This window comes from Antechinus flavipes, chromosome 1 (assembly GCF_016432865.1).
Source record: "Antechinus flavipes isolate AdamAnt ecotype Samford, QLD, Australia chromosome 1, AdamAnt_v2, whole genome shotgun sequence".
Classification (NCBI taxonomy): domain Eukaryota; kingdom Metazoa; phylum Chordata; class Mammalia; order Dasyuromorphia; family Dasyuridae; genus Antechinus; species Antechinus flavipes.
This window is the reverse complement of record NC_067398.1, coordinates 37,011,259-37,035,890: the sequence shown is the minus strand read 5'-3', so window position 1 is coordinate 37,035,890 and position 24,632 is coordinate 37,011,259. Positions and strand designations below refer to the sequence as shown.

Here is a 24,632-nt window from a genome sequence, read left to right as displayed (position 1 = left end):
TATGGTACTAGAATCTGACCAACAGCATACATGTTTCAAGATGTGTGTGTTTTAAGTGCAAATCACTTAAAAGTACAGTAAGATTGAAAAGACTTGTAAACCTTATACAATTTACTAATTTTTTTTTTCCTCCTGAGAGACAATTGGGTTGTTTTTGTTTGTTTTTGTCCTTGTTTTCTTGGTTTGGGCAGGGATTTTTTTGGTTTGTTATTTGTTTGTTTGCAAATTACTCTGGCATATGGATAAAGAGCTAGCCACTAAGTCAGGACATCCTAGATCGAGGTCCTACATGTGACCCAAATTTTCCATGGGGCTTTGGACAAATCAGGTAACTTCTAAGGATGATAGTGACTCTGTTAAGACTGAATGGTTCACAGAAGATTCCAGGCTTCACTGGTAAGAATACACTTATCTAGGAGTTCTCTATACCAAGAAAATCCCAAGTACAACTTCTTTCCTTACTCTAGAATTAGGCACTATAATGCTTTTAGAGCTTGACAGAAATCAAAAATGAAACATTTCTTTTCTTTCATTTTTAATGACATTTTATTTTGCTACCTTAAATATAGCACTGTGTTAGCAATACCAAAATGAAACATTGAAGTGTGGATGATTTGGTTTTATTTGAAAATTGCATAATTTCTGAATACTTTTTCCCCTCACCCCAAACATTTCCCAATATGACTATTTCCAAGAAACTGAGCTTTTATTCCCCAAGTGACTAGGAACGTATTCTAAAGAAAAATTGACAACAAAATTATTTTCACAAGAAAAACAAAAAGTGACAGAAATGTCATATAAGGTAAGAAGGTACAAACTACTCTGACAAATTCAAGTCTAAGCAAGAAAATTCATTTTGTAATTATCTCCCAAGGTGTGGGTATTATATTTAATTGTTCACCTTCCAGTTGAAAATAAGCTATGTATGCCTTTGTAAATGTGCCTTCAGAAGCTGTACATTTGGTAAATTATAAAATGGCCAACCTGAAATCTCCTGAGTTCCCAAAGGCATTTTACATTCAGCAACACTCTTAGTAATCTCACATTTGAGTTGAATGAAAAATGTCTTTTTACTTGATTTCAGTCTTTTCCAAATAATGATATTCCATTAAATGTAGATAAATTATTAATTCAAGCAATGTATAAAACTTTTACTATTCAGAATGTAGTACTCACTACAATCTAATGCTTCCAGGATTTGGCAGGCTAAATTGGTCTTCTTATTACAATACAGGCTAAGGAATGGGTAACCAAAGTACAAGTCAACACATATTTCAAGATACCTTCATCAAGATGAGGTCATTCCTATTCCCATTCCCTTTCATCTGGTATTTCCAATTGTCTATCACTATCTGTTCCAGAAGAGCACAATCATCAGATTTTTAGAACTAAAACTGTAAAGCTCACTGGGACTAAGTCTTTCATTTTATACGTGAGGAAATCTTAGAGACAAAAAAAAATCTTTGCTATATACTTTACACATAGGGCACATAGGGCAGAGCTGAAGCAGGAGTTCATATTTTCAGATTCACAAGCAAGCATTTGTGCAGTTCACCCAAAAGGCAAAGATATGTCACAAACATATGATTTATAGGCTCATTTGCCTGGCTAGAGGTAGAAGAGATGTTCGAAGTCAGAGAGATCCACTACCTCATTTTGCAGATAAGATAACTCAGAGGTCAAGTGTCCTCTCCAGGGGGGTCACACAGCTAACTTATTCCTATCTATCTCACTGCAGGGCATACAGCAAGTGATTGTGAAATTAGCATAACACAACTGAAAAATCATATTTTTTCTCTAATTGTTTTTTTTTTAACCTACTGTTCTCCATTTGTAACATTTACATGTATAGAGTGAACCATATTTAAATTTTCTCTTTCCATTTCTGCATCCATGGTTGTCTCTGCTATGCTGCATTGGACACACACACACACATGCATACAGAGATATACAAACATATGAGTGTGTATGAATATAAATATAGGTATTATATGCAGTAATATCTGTGTGTATATATACATCTGTATATTACAAACATTTTATATCTTCATTTTGTCTTAATTCTGGATACAATGCTGAATTCAAAGTGACACAACATTGCAATAATGTTGTCAGTGAAAGAACAAAGCATTGTTTCATTCTGATCCAGTTCAAAACATAAAAACACAATATTACTCACCTTTTGTGTAAAGAGAGGGAATGGAACAGTGATGGCATTGGTATAGGGAACTGTCATATAAGGATATTCTTTGTCAATGAAGACTGGCACTTTCTATATTCTATTCTAAACTAAATATTCTAATATTTAAATTCTGAATATTAGAGAGTTGCCTAACACCTTTAGAAGTTATTTGTTCAGAATCACATGGACAATATGTATTCAAGGTGAGACTTGAATATGGTTCTTCCTGCTCAAGAGCCAGCTCTTTATTCATAATACCAGTGTGTTCTGCAAAAGACATACTGCTATTTCAAATAAATAATTTAGTAAATTGTATAAAACATACAATTTTCACTTTTATTCATTAAGGAAATTTCATTTAAGAAATATACCAAAATGCCATATCAGAGACAAGGAGAGAATAAGAATAGATGATTGAGGGAAGATTAAGAAATAGGGAATTCATCCAGGTGGCAACTAGTTTGTATCATAGGAAAAGAGGAAATCAAGGAGTTAGGAAGGCCTGCATTCAAATTTGATTTCAGATATATGTTAGCTCTATGACTCAAGGCAAGTCACCTAATTACTGTGCCTCAGTCATAAATGGTTGTTATATGGATCAAGTAAGCTAACATATATAAAGAATTCTGCAAACCTTGATGGTGGTAGTGATAGTGGTAGTAGGAGAAACAATAAAAGGAAGATGAATAGGAGTAATAAAGAGGGAAGAAGGGAGGGCAAAAGCTGCTCTGTAGACTCCAGAGGAAGTGGCAAACATTCAATTCTATGTGAAGGAAAACCTTCATTGTCGCCACTCTGTGTGCTCCAGTGGTTTATTTAACTTATCTGATCATAACACACCCTACTCAGTAAACTCTAATGTCTCCCTATTGCCTCCAACAACAAATGCAAAATGCTCTGTTTGCCATTCAAAGTTGTTCATACTCTAACCCCTTACTATCATTTTTTTAAAATAATAGCTTTTTATTTTCAAAATATATTTCAAAGATAGTTTTTAACCCCTCCAATCTTTCTAGCTTCTTAGACCTTATTCCCCTTCATGTATTCTTTCATTCAGTAACATTAACCTCTTGACTATCCCATTAGCAAAATATTCCATCTTTTATTTAAAGACATTTTTTTTCTGCTTGTTCCCCTTGCCTGAAACACTCTCCTTTCTCCATTCCAATTACTAACCTCCATATTTATCTTTAAGCCTCAACAAAAATCCCATCTTCTGAAGGAGTCCTTCCCCAATCCCTCTTAATTCTAATATCTTCTCTACTTTAATTATTTCCTATTTATCTTGTATATAGTTTATTTTTGTACATATCAGTGCACATATTGGCCCCCTCATTAAAATGTAAAATCTTTAAGAGAAGGGCTTGTCTTTTTTTTTTTTTTTTTGGCTGAGGCAATTAGGGTTAAGTGACTTGCCTAGGGTCACACAGCCAGGAAATGTTAAGTGTCTGAAGATAGTTTTGAACTCTGGTCCTTATGACTTCAAGGCTGGTGCTCTATTCACTACACCAATTAGCTGCCTCTAAGGCTTGTCTTTTACATCTATTTGTACCCCAGGGCTTACAACTATGGCTGCTATATAGTAAGTTTTTAATGAACATTTACTAATTGAGTATCTGTACCACATTCCCACATAACTGTGACTAAAGAAGTAAATAATTCCTAAATATTTTCACTTCTATAAATGAGGAACTGACCACAATGGAAACCATTAATTGGCTCGAAAAAAAGTGTGGCAAAGATGATGCTAAGAATCATATAAGTTAAATAAATTCACAACCATTTGTACTGAAAAGCTTACAAGAGTACAAGGCAGTACAGAAAATGATATTCTCTCTACCTGTCCCCTATCCTGACTCTTTGAAAGCTGTCATCTTTTCCAAGATTCACAATTGCTCCCCATTTACATCAGCATCCTAATATTTGGAACAAACACCTCTCAGCAAGATATAAAAAGTAACATTAATGAGTAAGCATGTGTGTGTTTTATCTTAATGCATGGGGGTCATAGATAGAGGCTCAAAATTGTAGAACTTGATGAACATCCAACTCTAGTTTTTCAGATGAGGAAATAAATTTAATAATGAGTGACAAACTACTTTAGAAAAAAGAAAAGAAAGTCATTTGTCATGTTTGATGAAAAGAATTTGATTTCATGGTGGGTGCTTTTTGGGAAAGCATGGATGGGGTGCAGTGGGAGAGTTTGAAAGCTTAGTTTCCCAGTGGCCTGAGAAGTATAATTATGTACCAATTCCAGGCTCATTACATCCTTTTCTTTTGGCATCATGAACTTTTCCTTCATGACTACTTTTGCCCAATTTCCTATCATAGGGAAATTTCTCATCATGCACCATCTAGGGCAATTATATACCCTCCAAACCCACAATATTTCTTTAGATAAAATTCAAACAATATGTTCTCAGAAACTGAATTCTCACTGTCTTTCAGGTGAGATACTTCTTTTCAGGTTATAATTAATTTCTCTAAGTATCATGTCAATAGAAATAATAAATATTTATTACCCCACCTCATCCCTTCCATAGAATACCAGAACATATTTTCCAGTTTTAAATGAAAATATTCTGGCATTTTACTTGACAACTTACTTACAACTTACTTACATATCTATTTACAACTTACAATATAATGGCAAACATTTTACATTTTTGAGTATCTTTAAAATCCTGATCAGAGGATTGGATTTGAGTTTTTAATCCAAAAGAAAAAGGGATAACCTACAAGATGCCCTAATACAACAAGTGCCTTGATAAAGTCACAAGGGATGATAAAGAAATGGACTTTGTGGTCAAATCCAATTGACATTTTACTGCATAGTTTATCTTTATCTCCCCCCCCCTCTTCCCCCTAGGGGAGAGGGGAGATTGGAGGATGGACAAGGAAAGAATAGGATCAGAAAGACAGAAGACATCAATCAAAAGTGAGTACATCCCTCTGCTTTCCCCCCACCCCATGATTAATGGTAGCATTTATTGATTTCAGACTTCAGAGGAAAAAAAAAAAGGTTTTTTAGATTCTGTCTGGCTTTCACTTGGATTTGTGAAGCAGAACTCCTGATACATAGAACCAAGGGACACCTATAGTAGTAATTCTTTGGGAAGAAGGATTTAATGATTCTCATAAAAACACTATTTACATCTCAATAGAGATAATAGTTGTTTTATGAATAGTGAAGATAATTTGTTCAAGGAACCTATGGGAAAATAGAATCCTAAGGTCAACATTTTGAATTCCTTAATTAATTTTGCATTCAACATATTTTCCTTCTTTCTTTCTTTTTTTTTTTTTTTTTTTTTTTATAACTCTCGCAATTCCTTTGAAAGCTTACATTTTACAGTCAAGAAAACCGTGGCCAGATTGTTAAAATATTCAGCTACTGTAGCACAGTTCCAGACCATCTGGAAGGATTTCTAATAGTCAGCAACTTGGAGGATCATAGCAGTGAACAATTATCTATGTCTAAAATTTATGTGTGCACGAATATATAAGCAAGAGAAAATATTCATTTTGCACAGAGTTTTACAGTCTGGAAATATTATGTCCATTAGAGAATCCTAGGAGGGGGAGGGGGAATACTAATGCAAAAACTTCCTAAGCTACTCCCTCTGGATTTCTTTCTGAAGGTGAGTATGAATTAACACAGGAATAAGTGACTATGAGCAGATAATAGTTTGGGTGTTTAATGTGTTTACCCTTATGTGCATCATTTTATTGTATCAAAGAAACCAATGTTCCTGGGTTGGGTTTTCACCCTGTCTATAGCACTTTATCTAAGGATAAACATTAGATTATGACATCAAAATGGCATTTTTCTTGGAAACTACCCATTCTAGAAAGTTAAGATGCCATTTGCATTTTAAATTATAAATGCAATTTGCCTTTTACCTTAATAAACTCAAAATACTGGGCCAATTCAAATGGCTAAATTAGATTGGCTTTCTTTAAAAATTGTATTCCATTAGGAACTCCAAATGACACCCCCAGCAACAGTTTCCTAAAATGAATACAATTATTCCTTTCAATAGCTTTCTCAGTTTGTACTTGCACTCTCTCTCTCTCCTCATATATAAAGATACATAGATATTTAAGTATATCTATATATCTATATGTAAATACTATGACATATGTCTACTTTTTAAATTTCTGTAAGTATATCAGGACATTGAAACACATGACGTAGTCTTAAAAGTTTAGTCCTGAAAGTTGCTGCAGGGACTCTGAGGTCTAAAACCCTAATAGGAGATCTACTTAAATGACATACTCAAAGGAAACAATGTGCTAGTGCTCACAACTGACGCTGGAACAAAGCTCATCAGGTTGTTTGTGAGGATTATAAGAACTAGTACAGTCTTTGAGTCCATTCAGTGAAGATTCATTCTCATTATGAAAATGGCAAAAAGCACTCCGTGGAATGATGTCACCACAGTTCTATCCTAGCCCAAATTCTAAAAGCTTTGATGGGGAGAAGTTAAATATTTTTAAAATACAAACTTTTGAGGGAGAGTTGGAATGTTTAACTTTTAGAAGTAGAGACGTGGGAGGAAATCTAGTGATCTGATGGTTCTGCTTCATTTATTTTTTGTATTTCATTTACTATACCATGCATATATAATTGCATTTGTACACAGGCATGCATATACATATGTGTGTATTTGGTGTGTGACAGGTATGCATAAGTGTGCATTGCATAATTATATGCATATTGTTGTCACATTGATATTGGTTGCATTATGTTGGAAAAATCTTAAGGAAGATTCGACTTGTTAAAGCTCAAAATACCTTTGGAAGACTGTGCACATGCCATTTGCACATACACACAATATACAAGGATAAATTATTTGAAATGAATATAGCACCTTCTACGGTTACGCGGAATTCATGCGTGGCAGTCCCTTTGTAATTCTTGGCCATGCACCGGTAATGTCCTTTATCCATGTGAGTGACCTGTTCAATCTTCAATGTCTTTCCAAAATTTTCTCTTTCTTCTCTTCCCTTGGGCAAATCTTCACCCACCTTCATCCAAGTAATCTGTGGAGTTGGCCTAGAAAATTACAAAAATGTTGACAAATAAAGGCAAGGAAAAAGTTCCATCATATTTCTTACAATTACACCTACTGGGAAAGCCTCAATGTTTCTATACCCACTCTGACTCCTCACAGAACAATACAGAAACACAATGGCAAAAGAGTGCCAAGATAATTTGAATTTTTACAATTTTGCTGATGTACTTTCCATAAAATCTCCAGGATCAAGAATGCTGTAATATTATTCTCCTAAATTTTTGTATTCTCCTTCCCAGAAGCCTTATATGCTTAGGAGTATCAAATAAGTGAGACTGAGTGACCTCAGGGTCATTGAACCAATGTACATATTATTAAATTTTGTTTTCCAAATCTCTTTTCCCAAAAAACTAACAAGTACAAGATCCTAGAAGTCTATTTTATAGGAATACTACTTTTTAACAATGTCTACACCTGTGATATCAGTCTCAAAAATCTAGTAATAACAAAATAAATTTCTTAAACTGACTATAAGTAATCTTTTAGTAAAATTATCTTATATAGAAAATTTAACCTGAATTATGAGAAGAGGACTCAGATTATACTTGATCTATATATTAGGGTGTCCTGACCAAAAGACAAAATTTTGTTCCATAAATTTAGCCATTTACCTGGCCTTTCAGTAAAACTAGTGCCTCAGTTGTGTTTTATAGTTATTTCTCCAGGAATAAGACCATTTTGATGAAGTACATCTAGCAAGATCAGTTTTCAGAATTTTACTTGTTGGATAATGTTGTAAAAAAAATTACCCTGGCATGGATTCTGTCAATACAAAGTTATTATTAAATAAAATAAAATTTAAAAAAAAAAAAAGAATTTTACTTGTCAAGAGTAATAAAAACCCTAACAAAAGTTGCAATTCCAATGGAAGAAGACTCCGAACCAAACACCAAATATCATTCATACATCCAGGCGTCCTCAAACTATGACCTGCGGGCCAGATGCCACCGCTGAGGACCGTTATCTCCCTCACACAGGGCTATGAAGTTTCTTTATTTAAAGGCCCACAAAACAAAGTTTTTGTTTTTACTATAGTCTGGCCCTCCAGCAGTCTGAGGGACAGTGAACTGGCCCCCTATTTAAAAAGTTTGAGGACCCCTGCTGAGCCTTACAAAATCTGCTGGGTCTTCCCTTTAACCAAACTTAATAACTTATACTAAACAGTTTTAGAAGTGGGAGAGAACTTAGAGATCAGATCATCTTCAAGAGTGACAATTCCAGAATGTCTCAAAGGCAGAATTTGAATGCAGGTAATTCTGAGTCTGAGGCTGGACATCTATCAATTATGCCACAGATAGTTCTCCTACTACTCTCTAGTTATCTCTTAAATAGTTCAAAATAAACAAAATTAGCAGCTTCTGCTTACCTCAGCTCTCCCAGGGTTCATGAAACTGTCCCAGATGATGTTCTCCTAGATTGTGCATAAAAGCATCTGCACTGCCTGCTGGTGCTAACATACCATGCTCTAACCACCTACCATTGCCTTACCTCATGACAACTATCTTCAATTTATCCAGGATTATGGGACTGAAAATGTTCTGCAAGCAATAGTAGGATAATGAAATTCCCAATAGGCTGCTGGGGGATAACATTAACTGCTGCTTTCCTGAACATACCACCTAACAGGATGTATACCCCAACTCTCTCAATTGCTTACTTTTCATTCCTTCTGTTAGTGTGGCAATATGCCAAATTACAATCTGTTCTGTGCTTCAGGTATACACAAACACACACACACACACACACACACACACCCACACACACACACATTTTGCCATACATTTTCTTACAACTGTTCCCCTTTCTTTCCTTGGACATATATAAATCCTTCAGTTATTCCTTAACCTAGCATATACCAATATCAAAAGTTTTAGCTTAAAAATAGAAAATGTCCATGGAGGAGTATTATTTTACTGAGAATGCAGTTTACCTGGGAACATATCTATGAGCCAAAAGCATTACTAGGTTTACTGGATTTTGGGTATCATATTGTTATGACTATTACTGTTTTGATGGCCTGTTATATATTAAATGGATAGTGGGGGCACAGTTGGCCTCCAAGAGTGACTTTGCCTTTGTAGCTGAAATTGTTCTTTCAAGAACATGAATCTTGGGTTTCCAGGCTTAATGCAGCCCCTTGTTCTGCTCTTTCACTTATTTCATCCTCTTCTTCTTTTCTTTGTTATATTATGTCATATTTCTTTTTTTCATTCCCAAATTGGTTATGTGTCCTTTCATGCACAGGCATATAACTGTTTTGTACATTTACAGCTGACTTAATAGATTATAGAATTATAGCTCTCCACAAGATGATGGATTCAATTCTTAAGTGGATAAGCTAACTTTTTCCAAACACACACACACACACACACACACACACACACACACACACACACCCTCCAATTCCACAGCCTAACCCTGACAGCCAGGGCACAATTATTTTTCTCTTACACACCTCAGAGATCATCTAGTCCAAATGGCATCTCAACTGGAATACCCTGGACAACATCCCCAACCAGTGGTTATTTAATCTTTGCTAGAAGAAATTCTATAAGAGAGAATTCATTATGTCCGAAAGCATTCCGTTCTACACAGATAAAGCTTCAGGATATTGGAAAAGTTTTGCGGCACTATCTTAAATTTGTCTCAGTAGACATCGTTAATCCTTTAGAATCAATTAAGCATGAATATCAATCACTCTTTCATTTGATAAACTTTAAAATATTTAAACGCCATTGTCCTGCCATTCTTAAGTCTTGTTTTCGCCTGGCCCAAAATCATCCGATCCTTCTCCTGATGGGTATGTTCTCTCATCATACTGGTTACATGAGCCAGAATTCCTTTAGTTTTTTAATACACTTTGAAAAATATGGCTTTCACAAGTAACTATGTTACTTCAGACTTGGTTTGATAACAGCTAAATACACAGAAAATATTCTCTCTCTTATTCTAATATTCTATAACTGCTTCCTCTATAAATGCTTTCTATGACTATATCATACACCATATTGTAATTTTGAGCTTCCAACTATGGTGGAGTTGTTTCTTTATAATTCTTTGCCATGCAGCAATAAAGTATTTTATATTTGTGAATGACCTCAACCTTTTATATTTGTATCACTGATATTGTATGTATGCCTGTGAACTTTCCCATTATTACATTCAACTTAGATTTGAAATCTCAAAATCAACCCTAATACTTCCCTCTCCATCATATCTAATATATCTAATAAGGTCTCAAGTCCCATTGATCTCACCTACAAAATATGTTTCCAAAATCGTCCCTTTCCCTCCATTCACTGTTACTTACTTGTTAATCATGTCTGGGACTTCACCCCATTTGGAGTTTCCCTGACATAGATATTGGAGTATTTTGTCATTTTTCTTCTCCAGCTCAATTTATAGGTAACAAACTGAGGCAAATAGGAGTAAGTGACTTACCCAGTGTCACATAGCTAGTAAGTGTCTGAGTTTAAATTTCAATTCACATCTTACTGAATCCAGATTTGACACTCTACCCATCGTGCTACCTACCTGTCACAACTTAAATAATGAATTCTCAGTTTAGATAATCACCACTTCTTGCTTGGAATGTAGGATCAATCTGTAATTTGTTTCCCTTTCTCTGTTATATTGGTTCTCCAATCTATCCCTTACCCAACTATTAAATACTCTTCCTAATGTGTAGAACTCTCCATATCCCTTATAACATCAACAACTTAGGTGTGTTATTTGTCTCTTCTTCCATCAGGCACATGGTAACTCTTACCCTATCTGAAAATCTATCACCTTGAAAGGGTAACTAACCTCTTTGTTAGTTAGTGAAACCTTTGTACCCTTTGTCAGGTTATTTTTTTTTTAAAGAAGAGAAAAAAAAAGGATTACAAAATAAAATAAAGACCGATCAAAAATCAAAACAAACACACACACACACACACACACACACAATCATAAATTCATTTTAAGAACCCATGGTCTAGCAAAACCACATTTATCCTCTGCCGTACATACAGTACTAACCTTGGTTTGAATCCAAAATAAGGCATGTACAAGCACACACACACACACACACACATATAAAAAACATAAACTTCAACTTTAAAAACTCACATCAATACAAACACATGTAAAATTCAATTGAATTTTAAATGCTCTTTCCAGACACATTTTGATTTCATGTATTCCCTTTTACAGAGCCCGATTTGACAAGTTTATGAAACATCTCCAATTACTCACAAGCCTTCAGCAAAGCATTCCAATAGCAGTGTCCCCCCTTTGATGATGGTGACTGAAGAATGACTGCCAGAAGTTTCGGGAGGCAAAAGCATTCTGGGTTGTCTTTGCTTGATTGAATTTGCTATGCGGATGGAAAAGAGAGCTTGAGTCTTTTTCAACAGCAATATTTCTGGAGCATTCAACAAATAATTATATCTATTTCCCGATGAACACTTATTTTCAGTACATGTAACATAGGTCATATGAAATAAATGAGGACAACAACCAAAGAGGTTGTTATTCTGTTAACATAATTAAACATTTTCCGAGGTTGAAGTATTTTGTGTACTCATTACTATCTAGAAGTAACTAGGTCAGTTAATGGCATCATTGTTTACTCGATATTTCACCAAAATCATACACACACACACACACACACACACACACACACACATACACACACATTGAAAACAGTCAGCTATATACTTGCATGTGCTCTTTTTCTCTATCTTTCAATAAATACAAGCATAACATAGATATACTCATATACACATACATGGTTGAATGCAGTGTGTACAATACACATAAATATTTACACAGATAATTATACAGGGAACTAGAATTTCCCTTTTTGGGGAGAGGGAAATGCCTCTTTTTAAACTTAAGGTATATTCCCTAACAGAGACCAATTTTCCTCAGTTCTGATTATACAAATAAATAAGAATTTTAAGTTGTAGCGCTGATAATTAAAAAAGAAAAAACAACATTCATGCAAATGTTGTCACAAAGCTAGGGGAAAATAATATCAATCAAAAATCACTTTACTGTTTTTTCTCTTTTATCAAATATAATTTCTTTGTACTTTTGATCTGAACAGATTTTTTTTCTGTCTCTTCCCTTTTCTCTTAAAGTACACTCCACCTACGGACTTCCTTCTTAATTCCAAACTTTCTCTAAATTGCCTCTTCAAGCTCACTCCATTCCAGCATATCTCTCTTGCTTGACTGGTTCCTCTCACAACCTCCACTTTAGGGAGGGCACCCAAGCTATCATTTCTCACAAGGCCTCACTCCCAAGAGAGTTTTTTCCATGATAATCCCTTTGCCAGGTACCTCCCCAAATTCCCTACTTCTCAGTTTTGTTTCTGTTTTGTCTTTCCTTTTAGAATATTTCTCCTTTGAGTTCATGAACTGTTTTTTTTTTCTGCTTGTATTTGAATTTGTAGCACTTTGTACAGTGTATGTACATAATAAGTACTTGATACTCATTGACTAGAGAAATAATTTTATCACACATAATTCCCCTTCTTCATCTACGTTTTGATGTCTCATAACATAATAATAACATTCAAAGAAGCTTATAAATTCCATTAGGTTGTAAAATATGGTTTGGACTACAAAATTTGCATTGGTCCCACTCAGATTTCTGTGACCTACTGATCCCTACTGCTGACTGCCTTTGTTTCTACCTGCCTCTGTCCACAGTATTAAGCTAACAGAATAAAGACTTAGTGTAATATATACACTCAGGATAATTCAACAGACATATTTTATATTTATTGATATCTATACAAATATCTATACATATATAGATATAGATATAATACATCTACAATATATAACTATAATAGATATATCTATAATTGTGTTGATTCTTATAAGTCCTAATTTTATTTTTAAGGTCCAAGACAAGAAAATTAATGCTTATTTTCATAGTTGGATAAAACAATTCATACACTTAATTTTGTCCAATGAACAAGAATTTGTTAGATATAAAGATACATATAGACATAGATGTTTATATATAGATATTATAGACATGAATATCTACATCTATATGTGTTTCTATATTTATCTATCTAATTCATTTCTCTAGATAACCAGTTAACGATATAGCATAGAACTCCTTTTTTTAAGTCCATATTTCAAAAATTATTAGAATAAATACTTTATACTTCATCTGGGCCAAAGTTGTCGAACAATTATCATTTGAGGAATTTTTCCTTTTGAGTAAGAAATAGTTTTATGAAGCTCACAAAAGAATTGATTTAATGAACTATCAATGATAATTCCGAATATAACAAAGAACAGTGGTGGCAAAATTAAATGATAGCTAACTACATATATGATCAACTTACCCTTGGTAATATTCTGTCTGTGTGAACTTGAGTCATTAGCATGCTTTACTGAAATAAACAAAATGAAAACCAAATGCAAACATAACAAGTGATATTGATAACAATGACATAACATAAAATAAAATAGAAAGCCATTCCTTCCCTAAAAGTGATGAAAGAATATCCAAAGGGATGGAAGCTAGACTTGTGATTTGATTGATATAAGATACTCTCAAATGACAGAATTCTCTCAACCAGGGAAGGTCAACAACTTCTCTGAAGTTCATAGTCTTAAGAGAGTATTTTTGATTATAGAAAGAATAAATGATTTTCCCAGTGCCACACATCAATTATGTGCCAGAAGCAGGACCAGAAGCTACCTTTCTTTATTTCATGAGCAGCTTTTTATGGTCTACATCACACTGCCTCTCCAGGATTGCTATTGCATCTGATTATAATGCTCTTGATGTCCACTCTAGGGGACCAAATTCCTGATGAAAATGTTAGATAGAACTTCTTCTAATACAAAGTAAATCCACTTTAGTGAGACTCTCACCCTACCACAGAACATCCCATTTAGAAATTCTAGCAGATTTCCATATCAACAAAAAATAAAATAAAATCAACTCAAACAAAGAATGAATATTAAATAAAATATTTATCACTCAAATTTCATGTTATTACTTTTCCTCTTTCTTCTTTAATTAGATACATTTTTGATAGTTCATATTACCATCTTTAGCAAAGAAAAAAGTATGCAATAAAAGGGAGAAGCTATATTTTTGGAGAGGAAATGGGCTAATTCAATTATTCTTCTCCAATTCTTGCCATTTTTATATAGATTTTTTACTCATAGTGAACTTTCTAACCTAGATTAAAATTTGGTTAGTGAGTAGGAAAGTATTTGAAATCCTTGGAATATTATCATATATCTTGCCTACTGAAAAACATTCCATTTTGTATTTCTACAAGCAAATACAGTTGTTTCAAGAATTTTTTTCCTGAGTATAAAAAATATTCAGACCCTACAGCTGTAGATATTTCTTTAATCTGGAAGATGTTTCTAGAATTGAGCAAGGAATGGAGGGGAACATCAACCAACATTCATCTACATCAAACAAAATGATATTATAAATGGAATATATTTACATCAAATGTCATTCAAAATGAAAATGCAAACTAAGTAGACTTACAACTGTTCACTGTCAGTTTCATTGGCATCTTTTGTACAATAGTTCGCAATCTTGGAAAAGCTGCAAAGCAACAATAATCACTCCGACTGTCATTTTCTTCCACATTTGCAAAGTATAGATCTCCTTTCTGGCTCATGTATACTCTTTCATCCTGTGGGATGTGCTGTAAATCTGGAAAGAATAATTCCCAAATTGGTGATTAAAGCCTATATTTAAAGTTCCTACCCTTTCTGCCTACATAAATACCAAAATGTTCTGTTTTGATAATGTCTCTTCATTCAGCCTCACTCTTTTTCTATTCCTTTTTCCTTCCTCAGTTTCTGCCTTTTCCTACCTGTAAGAATGACTCAATTTTATCACTGTATTTTTAGTATCTAGCACTGCTTGGCAGGGATTAGATTCTTAATAAATGATGATTGAATTGAATTTAACTAGATTAAATTTAATTTGTTGTATTGAGTTTGTGAAGAAGAGATAAAGTATAGCCTTTTTTTCTCATCAAGATTCAATTAGAGCCCAATCATAAGAACCAGAATGACAGATACCCACTTAACCAATTCCATTACTGACATTTTATTAAAAATATGAGTTAAAGATAGAGTTTAGAATATAGTTTGGAAAATAATTCCTGAAAATTATTGGAAATTCCTAGAAATCAATTCCTAAATGTGTTCATGTTTTGTTCTATTTTTTCAAATCAAATGTGATACAACATGCAGGAATCTTCTTTGCCTATAATCTTTACTGATAGGAGAAAACTGATATCACATTAAGTGTATAGATTGTGTTTCTATAATGATGCTTTAAAAACAAAGGCTCAGACATAAGCTCCATGTATATGCAACTAGTAAACTGGGTTGAGTTGGTTGAATGAAATTAATTAAATTTAATATAGTTTGTTTTCATGACAGATTCATATGCTACATCACAGATATACAGATAGAATATTTTGATATTATTCTTTACTAGAGATTTAACCATAACCAGCTTTCCCATGTACTCTATAGATGTAATTGTTAATTTTTTAAATCCAGTTTTGTATGTTTCTCTATTTATATAGGCCATGATTTTATTATCACTATCTGTTTCTGTGCTATAATAATCTGTAACCCTGAAGACACTAAGATCACCATGGTAACTGGTCATAATTTTAATGTTTCCCCCCCAAAAAAAAAATAGTATATATTTCTGATATTATGCTTCTCATTTATGTCAGACTGAATTATAAATGGTTAGCCTTACCAATATTGATTGTCCAGCCAATGGGTATATGTCTCACCAAGGTTTATCCCTGATTAGCTACTAATCAACTAAAAGCTACACCAAGCATTTATTAGGAATTATGTGCCAGCTATTGTGATAATCTCTGGAAATACAAACACTAAAAGGAATGTCTTTATTGTCAAAGAGATTGTAAACAAAAGTCATGAAAGAAGTACACATATAAACAAAACACACACAGGAAAAGTGATTAGGCATTCTATCCACAAGATTAAATAGATAGCATCACCCTATCTCTCCACCTCTATATATTTTGAAGGACCCGGGTTGGAATTGAGGGGGTATAGAAACAATGTAAATAGAGAACTATCCTTAAGATCAATAAATCTTGTCTTTTATATATACTGGGCATCCTGTCCCCTTCCAATATTGCAAGTGCAATGTCCTCATGCAGTAGTTAATTGTAACAATGAAATCTCAGATCCAGTTGCTATTCTTCCTCTCCTCTACTCTACAAGTATAAGTGGACTAGAACCTTCATTTCTCTGGGATCAGGGAATAATAAGGAGAGAAATGTTACTCTGAAGAGGAAGCTCATGAAGGACTTCATAATCATAATCTTGAACAATCACCTGAGTCACTGATAGACTAAGCAAACTGTCCACAGATACAAATATCTATTTATGTGTATTATATTAGGGAATAGATTCATAATTTCATTGTTATCAGGCAGAGATTAAAACCTGGGGCCTATAAGACTCCAAAATTTCCACCAAACTTCTGGATACAACCAGAACAAAATAAAGTGTAATTGGGGAAAGTTTAATGAAATTAATAAGTAATTTATTATGGATAATGTTAATTTCTGATTTTCTAAGATCATATTTGCCAATACAGCTATGTTTCCATTTGCAACTTTAAATCTTTAAGAATTGACGACATAGAACATTAAGTGAACTGCTTAGCCTCACACATTATATATCAGAGGCAGGACTTCATGGATCCAGGATCCATGGTACCTTTTTTTTATGTTGTTCTATCTCTGATTCTGTCTATCTCTGTCTTTGTTTCTGTCTGTCTCTTTTTAGTACCTCTCTCTGTCTCTGTCATTTTGCTTAAGCTTGATTGAATATCTCTCTTTCTCTCTCCCTCTCTCCCTCTCTGTCTCTTTTTAGCACTTCTCTCTGTCTGTCACTTTGCTTAAGCCTGACTGAATATCTCTCTTTCTCTCTCCCTTTCTCTCCTCTCTTCTCTCTCTCTCTCTCTCTCCTCTCTCTCTCCCCTCTCTCTCCTCTCTCTCTTTCTCTCTCTCTCTCTCTCTCTCTCTCTCTCTCTCTCTCTCTCTCTCTTCCCCCCTCCTTCCCTCTCTTCTTCCCTCCCTTCATGTATCTGCTTCCACTGAAGACCCAATGATCAGAATTTCTGGCCTTGGTTATTTCCTTTTCTAACATTAACATGAGAGGCAATATGACACAGTAGAAGAAGAGCATGCCAGAGAATCAAACTGACTTGGGGTGAAATCTGTCTCTAGTTTATAATCTTCCTGTGAGACTGGGCAAATCAATTCATTTTAAAGCACTCCAGGCTATGCCCTAGAACTAATCTGCAGAGCAGGTGCTGATCCACAGAGATAGGTACGGTTTCCTCTGTGTGGATGCCTTCCAGTAATTAAATCACACATCCAGACAAACATAAAAACAACTTCATGAAAATTGGATTCTTACCTTTTCAGTAGAAGTAAACATTACTCACCAATATTCATCCAGTATATATGAAGTGGAGGGATGCCTTTGGGGGGATTGCAGTGGAGGACTATTGAATTCCCCTCTTCAACTTCCAGAGGTTCAATTTTTTCTTTTGGAAATTTAGGTATACCTGAAGAAAATATAAAATTTTCATTCATCCTTTTATCAATAAGTAACACACCTCCTCCATTTGAGGAATTATTCACATGAGCCATCTCTACTTCAAACCTGCCTTATCCCAAGATTCTATTACCACTTCTCTATTCTCAGGGGTAGTTCCCCACCATCAACCCCAATGCTTTTTAACTTCTTGCAGGTTCTATCTTCCTTCATCATCAGCTCTTTGAATTCAGAGTTTCTCTTGCTTTCTGTTTATTTATATTCCCTATACTTAGTACAGTTCTTGCTGTATAGTAAGTTTTTAATAAATGTGTTATTTCTACTATCTATCATATATCTTTCTTCTTTCCTCCTCTTACTCCTTCCTTCCTTCCTTCTTTCCTCCTTTTCTTCCTTCTTTTCTATTTACCTACCAATTATCTCTATGTATTTCCCATACATAGCAATAATATATTTTAATTGGTTTTTAAATGACAACAAATAGATTATAAAGAAGTCTGTTGATGTCTTTTTCTTTCAAATTGCCATGATTTTTAGATAACCTCTTTCTACCCCAACCAATTCAAATTGAACTCTTGTAAAAAAAACAAAACAAAAAACACTTAAGTCAAAAGCAAAGTGATGCAAATACTGTGAACAACAATCTGCTTAGTCAGTCAATTCCTTCTCTGGCAAGAGGCAGAAATTTTTTATTCAGTTAATTTTATCAGGAATTCTTTAAAATTCTCTTTTCATTAAAAAAAAACATTTTTCTCTTGAAAGATTTTACCTCTGTTCAATAGAACTATGACAATATTGCTATTATTATTAATATACATGAATTCATAAGGTATTGATTTTATTTTAATTACTTTATCTGATTTAAGATTTTTTAATTACATGTAAAGAATTTTTTAATTGAGTTGCAAATTCTCTCCCTCCTTTTAACCCCTCTTCTTAAGAAGGCAAACAATTTGACGTTGATTATACATGTAAGATCATATAAAACATGTTTTCACACTAGCTGTGTGAATATAAGAATATATAAGCTTAAGAAATATAAGATAAAATAATTAAAATAAAGTTATTTTTAATATGCTTACATGTACAATTATTCTCTGTTTGAAGGTGTTTAACTTTTTTTTAATCATGTATACTTCAGAAGTTTAGTGGATGTTTTTCTTAACAAGAGTAGTTAAATCATTATTGCTGTTTACTATGTACAGTGTTCTCATAGTTCTCTCTTCAGCTGTCACTGTGCAGACTTTTTTCAGCTGTGTCTGATTCATTTCATAATGCCATTTGAGGTTTTCTTGTCAAAAAGAGTGTAGTGGTCCACCATTACTTGCTCCAACTCATTTTATAGATAAGAAAATAGAGGCAAAGAGGGTTAAAACTTTAGTGACTTAAACAGTATCTCACAGCTAGTAAATATCAGAAGATGAATCTTCCTGACTACAGAACTATAATCCATTGGGTCACTTAGCAAAATGTTTTTATTTTTATTTCCCCCTCTCTGGAGGTAGATAGCATCTTCCTTCATGGGTTTCTTGTAGCTAATTTGAATATAATACTAAGAATAACAATTATCACAGTTGTTCATCAAACACATTATTTAATTAATTATTTAAATTATCAATTAATTAATTAAAACATTATTTAATATGTCTTTAATTTTTTTTCCCTAAAATTCAACCAACTTATTTCATATAGTATTCCACCTATTTTCTTCTGTTTAATCCTCCTAACTAATTTTTTTTAATCTATTTTCCTTTATCATATCCCTTTTCTTTTATCTCATTTCCCCAACTACTTCTTGACTACTTCCATGATGCAGCAGTCTTCTTCAAGGAGTAGCCAGTTGGGTAACATAACATTGTCCTTACTCTTCTCTCTTCTCCATTTCTTTTCCCTATCCTTCCCTTCCCTTAATTCTGTTCTCATAGGTATGTCCACATACCTTACCTGAGGTATGGGTATATAAATTTTGATCATTGAAACCTCCAAGACAAGTTGGATTTAAAGGCTAGATTTCTTAACCACTAGGTCTTAAACTCAAATCATTATGCCTTTCATTGATTGGCCAACAATAGTTCCCAGGACAAGCCCCACAATGTTTATTATTTGGACTCTGATGGGCTCAGAGTGATTGTAAATATCATTTTGTTTCTGTTTTGGCCAGCAACCCCAAGGCCATTGTCTGCCTCATTTCTTACTTATCCTTAATCGCTGATTGGGTGTGGCTTCAGTCAAACTGAAACCTGTTAAAAAGCTTAGTTTTAAAAAGGTCAGTCTCCTACTACATCCAGGGCCATCTTCAGTCATCTTGATCTATATCTTGCCACTGGATCCAAATGGTTCTGGAGGGGAAAGTGAGGTTAATACATAGCCCTCCTGCACTTAAATCCAATTCATTTACATGCCATGACATCACCTCCCTGATGTCATGGCCCCCTTTGAGAATGAAGTATGAACAACAACAAAAACAACAACGAGCATCTACATTTTTTGTCCTTAACTCATTTCTGCACCCTTTCTATGTAGCAATTGCCTTAATAATGATAAAGTTCTTAGAAAATACATATTCCATCTTTTCACATAGAGTTTAACTTCATTCAATAAAGTTAAACTCCTTGTGATTTCTCTTTAATTTATAGCTTTTTATTTCTCTTGAACCTTGAATTTGAAAGTAAAATTTTCTATTTAGTTTTGTCTTTTTATCAGGAGTGCTTATGAATTCTCTATTTCATTAAAAATCCATTTTTTCTCTTGAAAAATTTTTCTCAGTTTCTTTATTCTAATCAAAGTTCTTTCACCCTCCTGAATGTCATTTTCTAAGCCCTTTACTCCTTAAAAGTGGTAGCTGCTAAATCTTCTGTGACCCTGCCTGAGATTCCATAGTACTTGAATGATTTCTTTCCAGCTGCTTAAAAAAAAATTATTTTTGACTCAGGAACTCTGAAATTTCACTATAATATTACTAGTATTTTTCATTTTGGGATCTTTATCAAGTGGTGATTGGTAGATTATTCCAATTACTACTTTACCTTCTGGTTGTAGGATATCAAAATATAGTTTATGTGGATAATTTCCTGAAAGATGATGCCTAGGCCCTTTCTTTGATCACTGCTTTCTAGTAAACCAAGAATTGTTAAATCTCCTCTCAAACTATTTCTCAATTTTAGTTTGTTTTTTTTTTAGTGAGATACTTAACAGTTTCTTTTATTTTTCATTGCTTTTGACTGCTTTATTATTTCTTGATGTCTTATAGAGTCTTAGATTCTATTTGCCCAATTTTCAAAGAATTATTTTCTTCAACAAGCTTCTGTACTTCTTTTTTCCCAATTGGACGAGTCTGCTTTTCAAAGTGTTATTTTCTTCGGTATCTTTTCTTTTAATCTCTTTACCAAGTTGTTAATTGTCTTTACATAATTTATTCCTTTGCTTTCATTTCTTTACTAATTTTTCCTCTACCACTTTTTTTTTTTTTTTTTTTTTTTTAGTTTGGAAAATCATTTTTCAGGTCCTCCAGAATCCGTGTTAGGCTTGTGTGTCCAATTCATATATTTTCTTTAAAGCTTTGTTTTTAGCTGTTTTCATCTGAGTTTGTATATCCATTTTCTCTGTCATGACAGTACTTGGGTAGTTTTGTTTTCTTTTGTTTTTCATGGTTAGTTTGTTGTTTTGTGGGTTTTTTCCCACCCTATTTCTTGATTGGAACTTTATGTTTGTGTTGGGCTTTGTTTCTAGTTGGGGAAGAACATTGTTTGAAGTTTCAAACTTTCTTCACTACTATTCTCTGAGCTACTTTTTGGTGCTTCCAAGGGGGTGTGATCTGGGGAAAGGTGTGGTCACTAATTCTTTAATCTGTACTCTTGTTCTTACTCAGGAAAGTCCCATCTTCCTTGAGAAACAATAAATGACTCTGATCTCTTATAGCTGTAAATGTGACTGTCCTTCAGGTTTTCCACCTCTATTGCTGAAAATCCTCCTTTCTGCCTTTGAACTCTGATTAGGTTTTGGATAAAGGCAATGGGGTTGCCCAATAGCTTCTGCTCCTGTATCCAGTGTTAGCACAGGGATATTTGGTAATCTCTTTTCAACTATGTACTGTGGCTTGAGAGCTCCCAAAGTAGTTATTATTTCTGTCACCTAGAACTAGCTGCTGTTTCATTAACAGGATTCCTGGGTAAGTCTCTTCCTCATGTCAGTGATTTCTCATTCTGATCTTTTGTTGACTTTGCCATCCCAGCATTTGATTTAAGGCTTTGCTTTAAAGTTGTTTTGAGGGGAATGTTAAGAGAGTTTGGCTGAGTCCTTCTATATTGGTTTCACCCTCCCCAGAAGTTACCAATATAAACTTTAGTTATTGATTTTATATAGCTAGTGTTCAATTTACAATATCAATCTGATTAAATTAAGAAGGGAATTGTTGAGGATGATGGGAGTACATTACAAAGACTCCCAAATCCCTTAAATGAATGAAGAAAAAGAAAAGGTAAATACTGACCTGCAAATCCCAGGGTTTTTCCAGAGGGAAATGAACATGTGAAATGGAAATGCTTTCTGAAGTAAAAGCTATTTGCAGTATGTTGTATATTCACTGAGTCCTTACCAGGAAGGCAAGCTCTAACATAGCTAAATGGGTTTAAACTGCTATGCTAGCCATCCAGTTACCACCATGAACAATAAATAAGCAGCTTGACACCAGAACCAGTAAGATGAATCCCAGGCCAAATGCCAACATATAAATATTACATGAAAGCAATCATTAAGATTTGATTATGGAATCCTATTCCAACTCTTAGGGTCAGCAAGGCATGTGAAAGTTCATCCAATATATTCCCTTGCCTGATAGAATCTTTCTAGGGGATAACTACATTTCTATCTTCTGAGCAAAAAGGCCAAAGTTCACAACAGACTGCCATTATTCTTATTAGTCTTAAGAGCCTATACATTTATTAGGACATTTCTTCTTAAGAAGCTTGATACCTCCCTTTGACTATTTTTTCATTCTTTTCCCCTTCTTCTCTAGAGGTTGAGGGAATTTGCTGACATTTCTCTAATCAGTGTACCAGCTGGGCGCAATGAATCATGTTTTTGTCTCAATTCAAGGACTCTTTCAGGCTCTTCTTTGCAGGGTGTATGCCATGTGTACAGTGCAAGGCCTTTTCAAGTTCAGGCAGCAAGCTTTGGTTGGCTTTGTATACACTGTTACATGACAGCCAATCAAGGAAATTCCTCCCCTCAACTTAAATTCACATCTTTTTTATCTTATAACACTCAACATTTTAGAAAAAAGTTGCTCTTTTTTTTCTAAAGAATATAGGAATATATTTTTAATATTTTAAAAGTAATTTTAATTAATTTTCATTTTAATAAATTATTTAAGCAGAAAAAATGTTTTATTGATGCTATAAGAATTTTATATATTTCTTTAAAAAAAAATTACTTCCCAAACCTCAATTCCTCTCACGCCACCTACCACTGTCAAAAGAATTTTTCTTTTTAACAAAGAAAAATAAGCCAACACATTGGCCAGATCACAAAATGACAGAAATTTAGAGTTCAAAAAGAACTAGTTCAACTAATAACAGAAACTAAAAACCAGAAACACATTAAAAAAAAATTTTTCCTCCAATTTGAAGAATTCCAGGGAAAGGAAACTTAATTTTTCAATGTAGCCCATTTCATTTTGAGGCAGCTCTGATTATTAAGCAAGTTCAACTCCTCCTCCCTCATTTTTTTTTGGTTTGTTTTGTTTTGTTTTTGGAATTTCTTTTGTTTTGTTTTGTTTTATTGTCCTCTAAAAGAATGTTGAAGTTCTAACCATTATTCCTAGTTTTGCCTTCTAAGCTAATTCAGGGGAAAAAACTTGAATCTCTCCTTTATATGACAATTTTTCAAATACCTGAAAATAGTTTAATCTTCTGAGTACTTATGACTCTTTGCTAAAAACCTTCCTTCTCCACAACCAGTTCTTATCAAACATATCTCTGAATATTTTTTCACTTATTTGTGTCTTTATAAAATATTGCAGAAAGAAATGAATAAAATACTCAGTAAGGACTGATGAGGGAAGAAATATAACCTAAAATTGCATATGTTTTTGATAGTTACAATATGCCACTTACTTATGTTGAGTTTACAGCACAACAAAGCCCTGTTCTCTAGGAATGACTCTCCATAAATGATATGTGAATTTTTTTTTTTTTTTGCATCCAAGTTTAATTATTCCACTGGTCCACCACTCTATTTCTTAGCTAGTACCAAATGGCTTTAAAGACTGCAGCTTTATAGAAGAGTTTTAGGTACTGCTAAATCACCATAACACAATAAGCAATGCCTATATCAATCTATTATTTGGTAAACTCCTAAACTCCTTATTTGACAAAAATTGCTGGGAAAAATGGAAAATAATATGTCAAAAACTTGGCATAGACCTACATCTTACACCTCATACCAAAATAAGGTCAAGCTGGTTACATGGTTTGTGCATAAAGAATGATACTATAAACAAATTAGGAGAACAAGGGAAATTTACCTATCAGATATTTGGTGAAGGGAGGAATTTATGACCAAAGAACTAGAGAACATTATGAAAGGCAAAATGGACAACTTGTATTACATCAAATTAAAAAGTTTTTGCACAAATAAAACCAACAGAAACAAGATTTAAAGGGAAGTACAAAGCAGGGAAAAAATCTTTACAGCCAGTATTTTTATAAAGGTCTCATTTCTAAAATATATAAAGAACTGTCAAATTTATAAAAGTGCATGACA

At 33.7% G+C, this 24,632-nt stretch overlaps 1 protein-coding gene across 5 annotated transcripts in view; it reads right to left on the bottom strand.

Moving 5' to 3' along the window:
- CHL1 (cell adhesion molecule L1 like) overlaps positions 1 to 24,632 on the bottom strand; it is a 291,442-nt gene that overhangs the window by 64,242 nt on the left and 202,568 nt on the right. For 4 of the 5 annotated variants that reach the window (XM_051980967.1, XM_051981004.1, XM_051980985.1 and 1 more), the window contains 5 exons: positions 17,758 to 17,880; positions 14,785 to 14,955; positions 13,613 to 13,660; positions 11,497 to 11,617; positions 7,057 to 7,241 (listed from right to left, as the gene is read on the bottom strand). In XM_051980967.1, coding sequence (XP_051836927.1) covers positions 7,057 to 7,241; positions 11,497 to 11,617; positions 13,613 to 13,660; positions 14,785 to 14,955; positions 17,758 to 17,880 — 648 coding nt within the window. The remainder of the gene's footprint in view (positions 1 to 7,056; positions 7,242 to 11,496; positions 11,618 to 13,612; positions 13,661 to 14,784; positions 14,956 to 17,757; positions 17,881 to 24,632) is intronic. The other variant, XM_051980995.1, reaches the window with a different exon arrangement.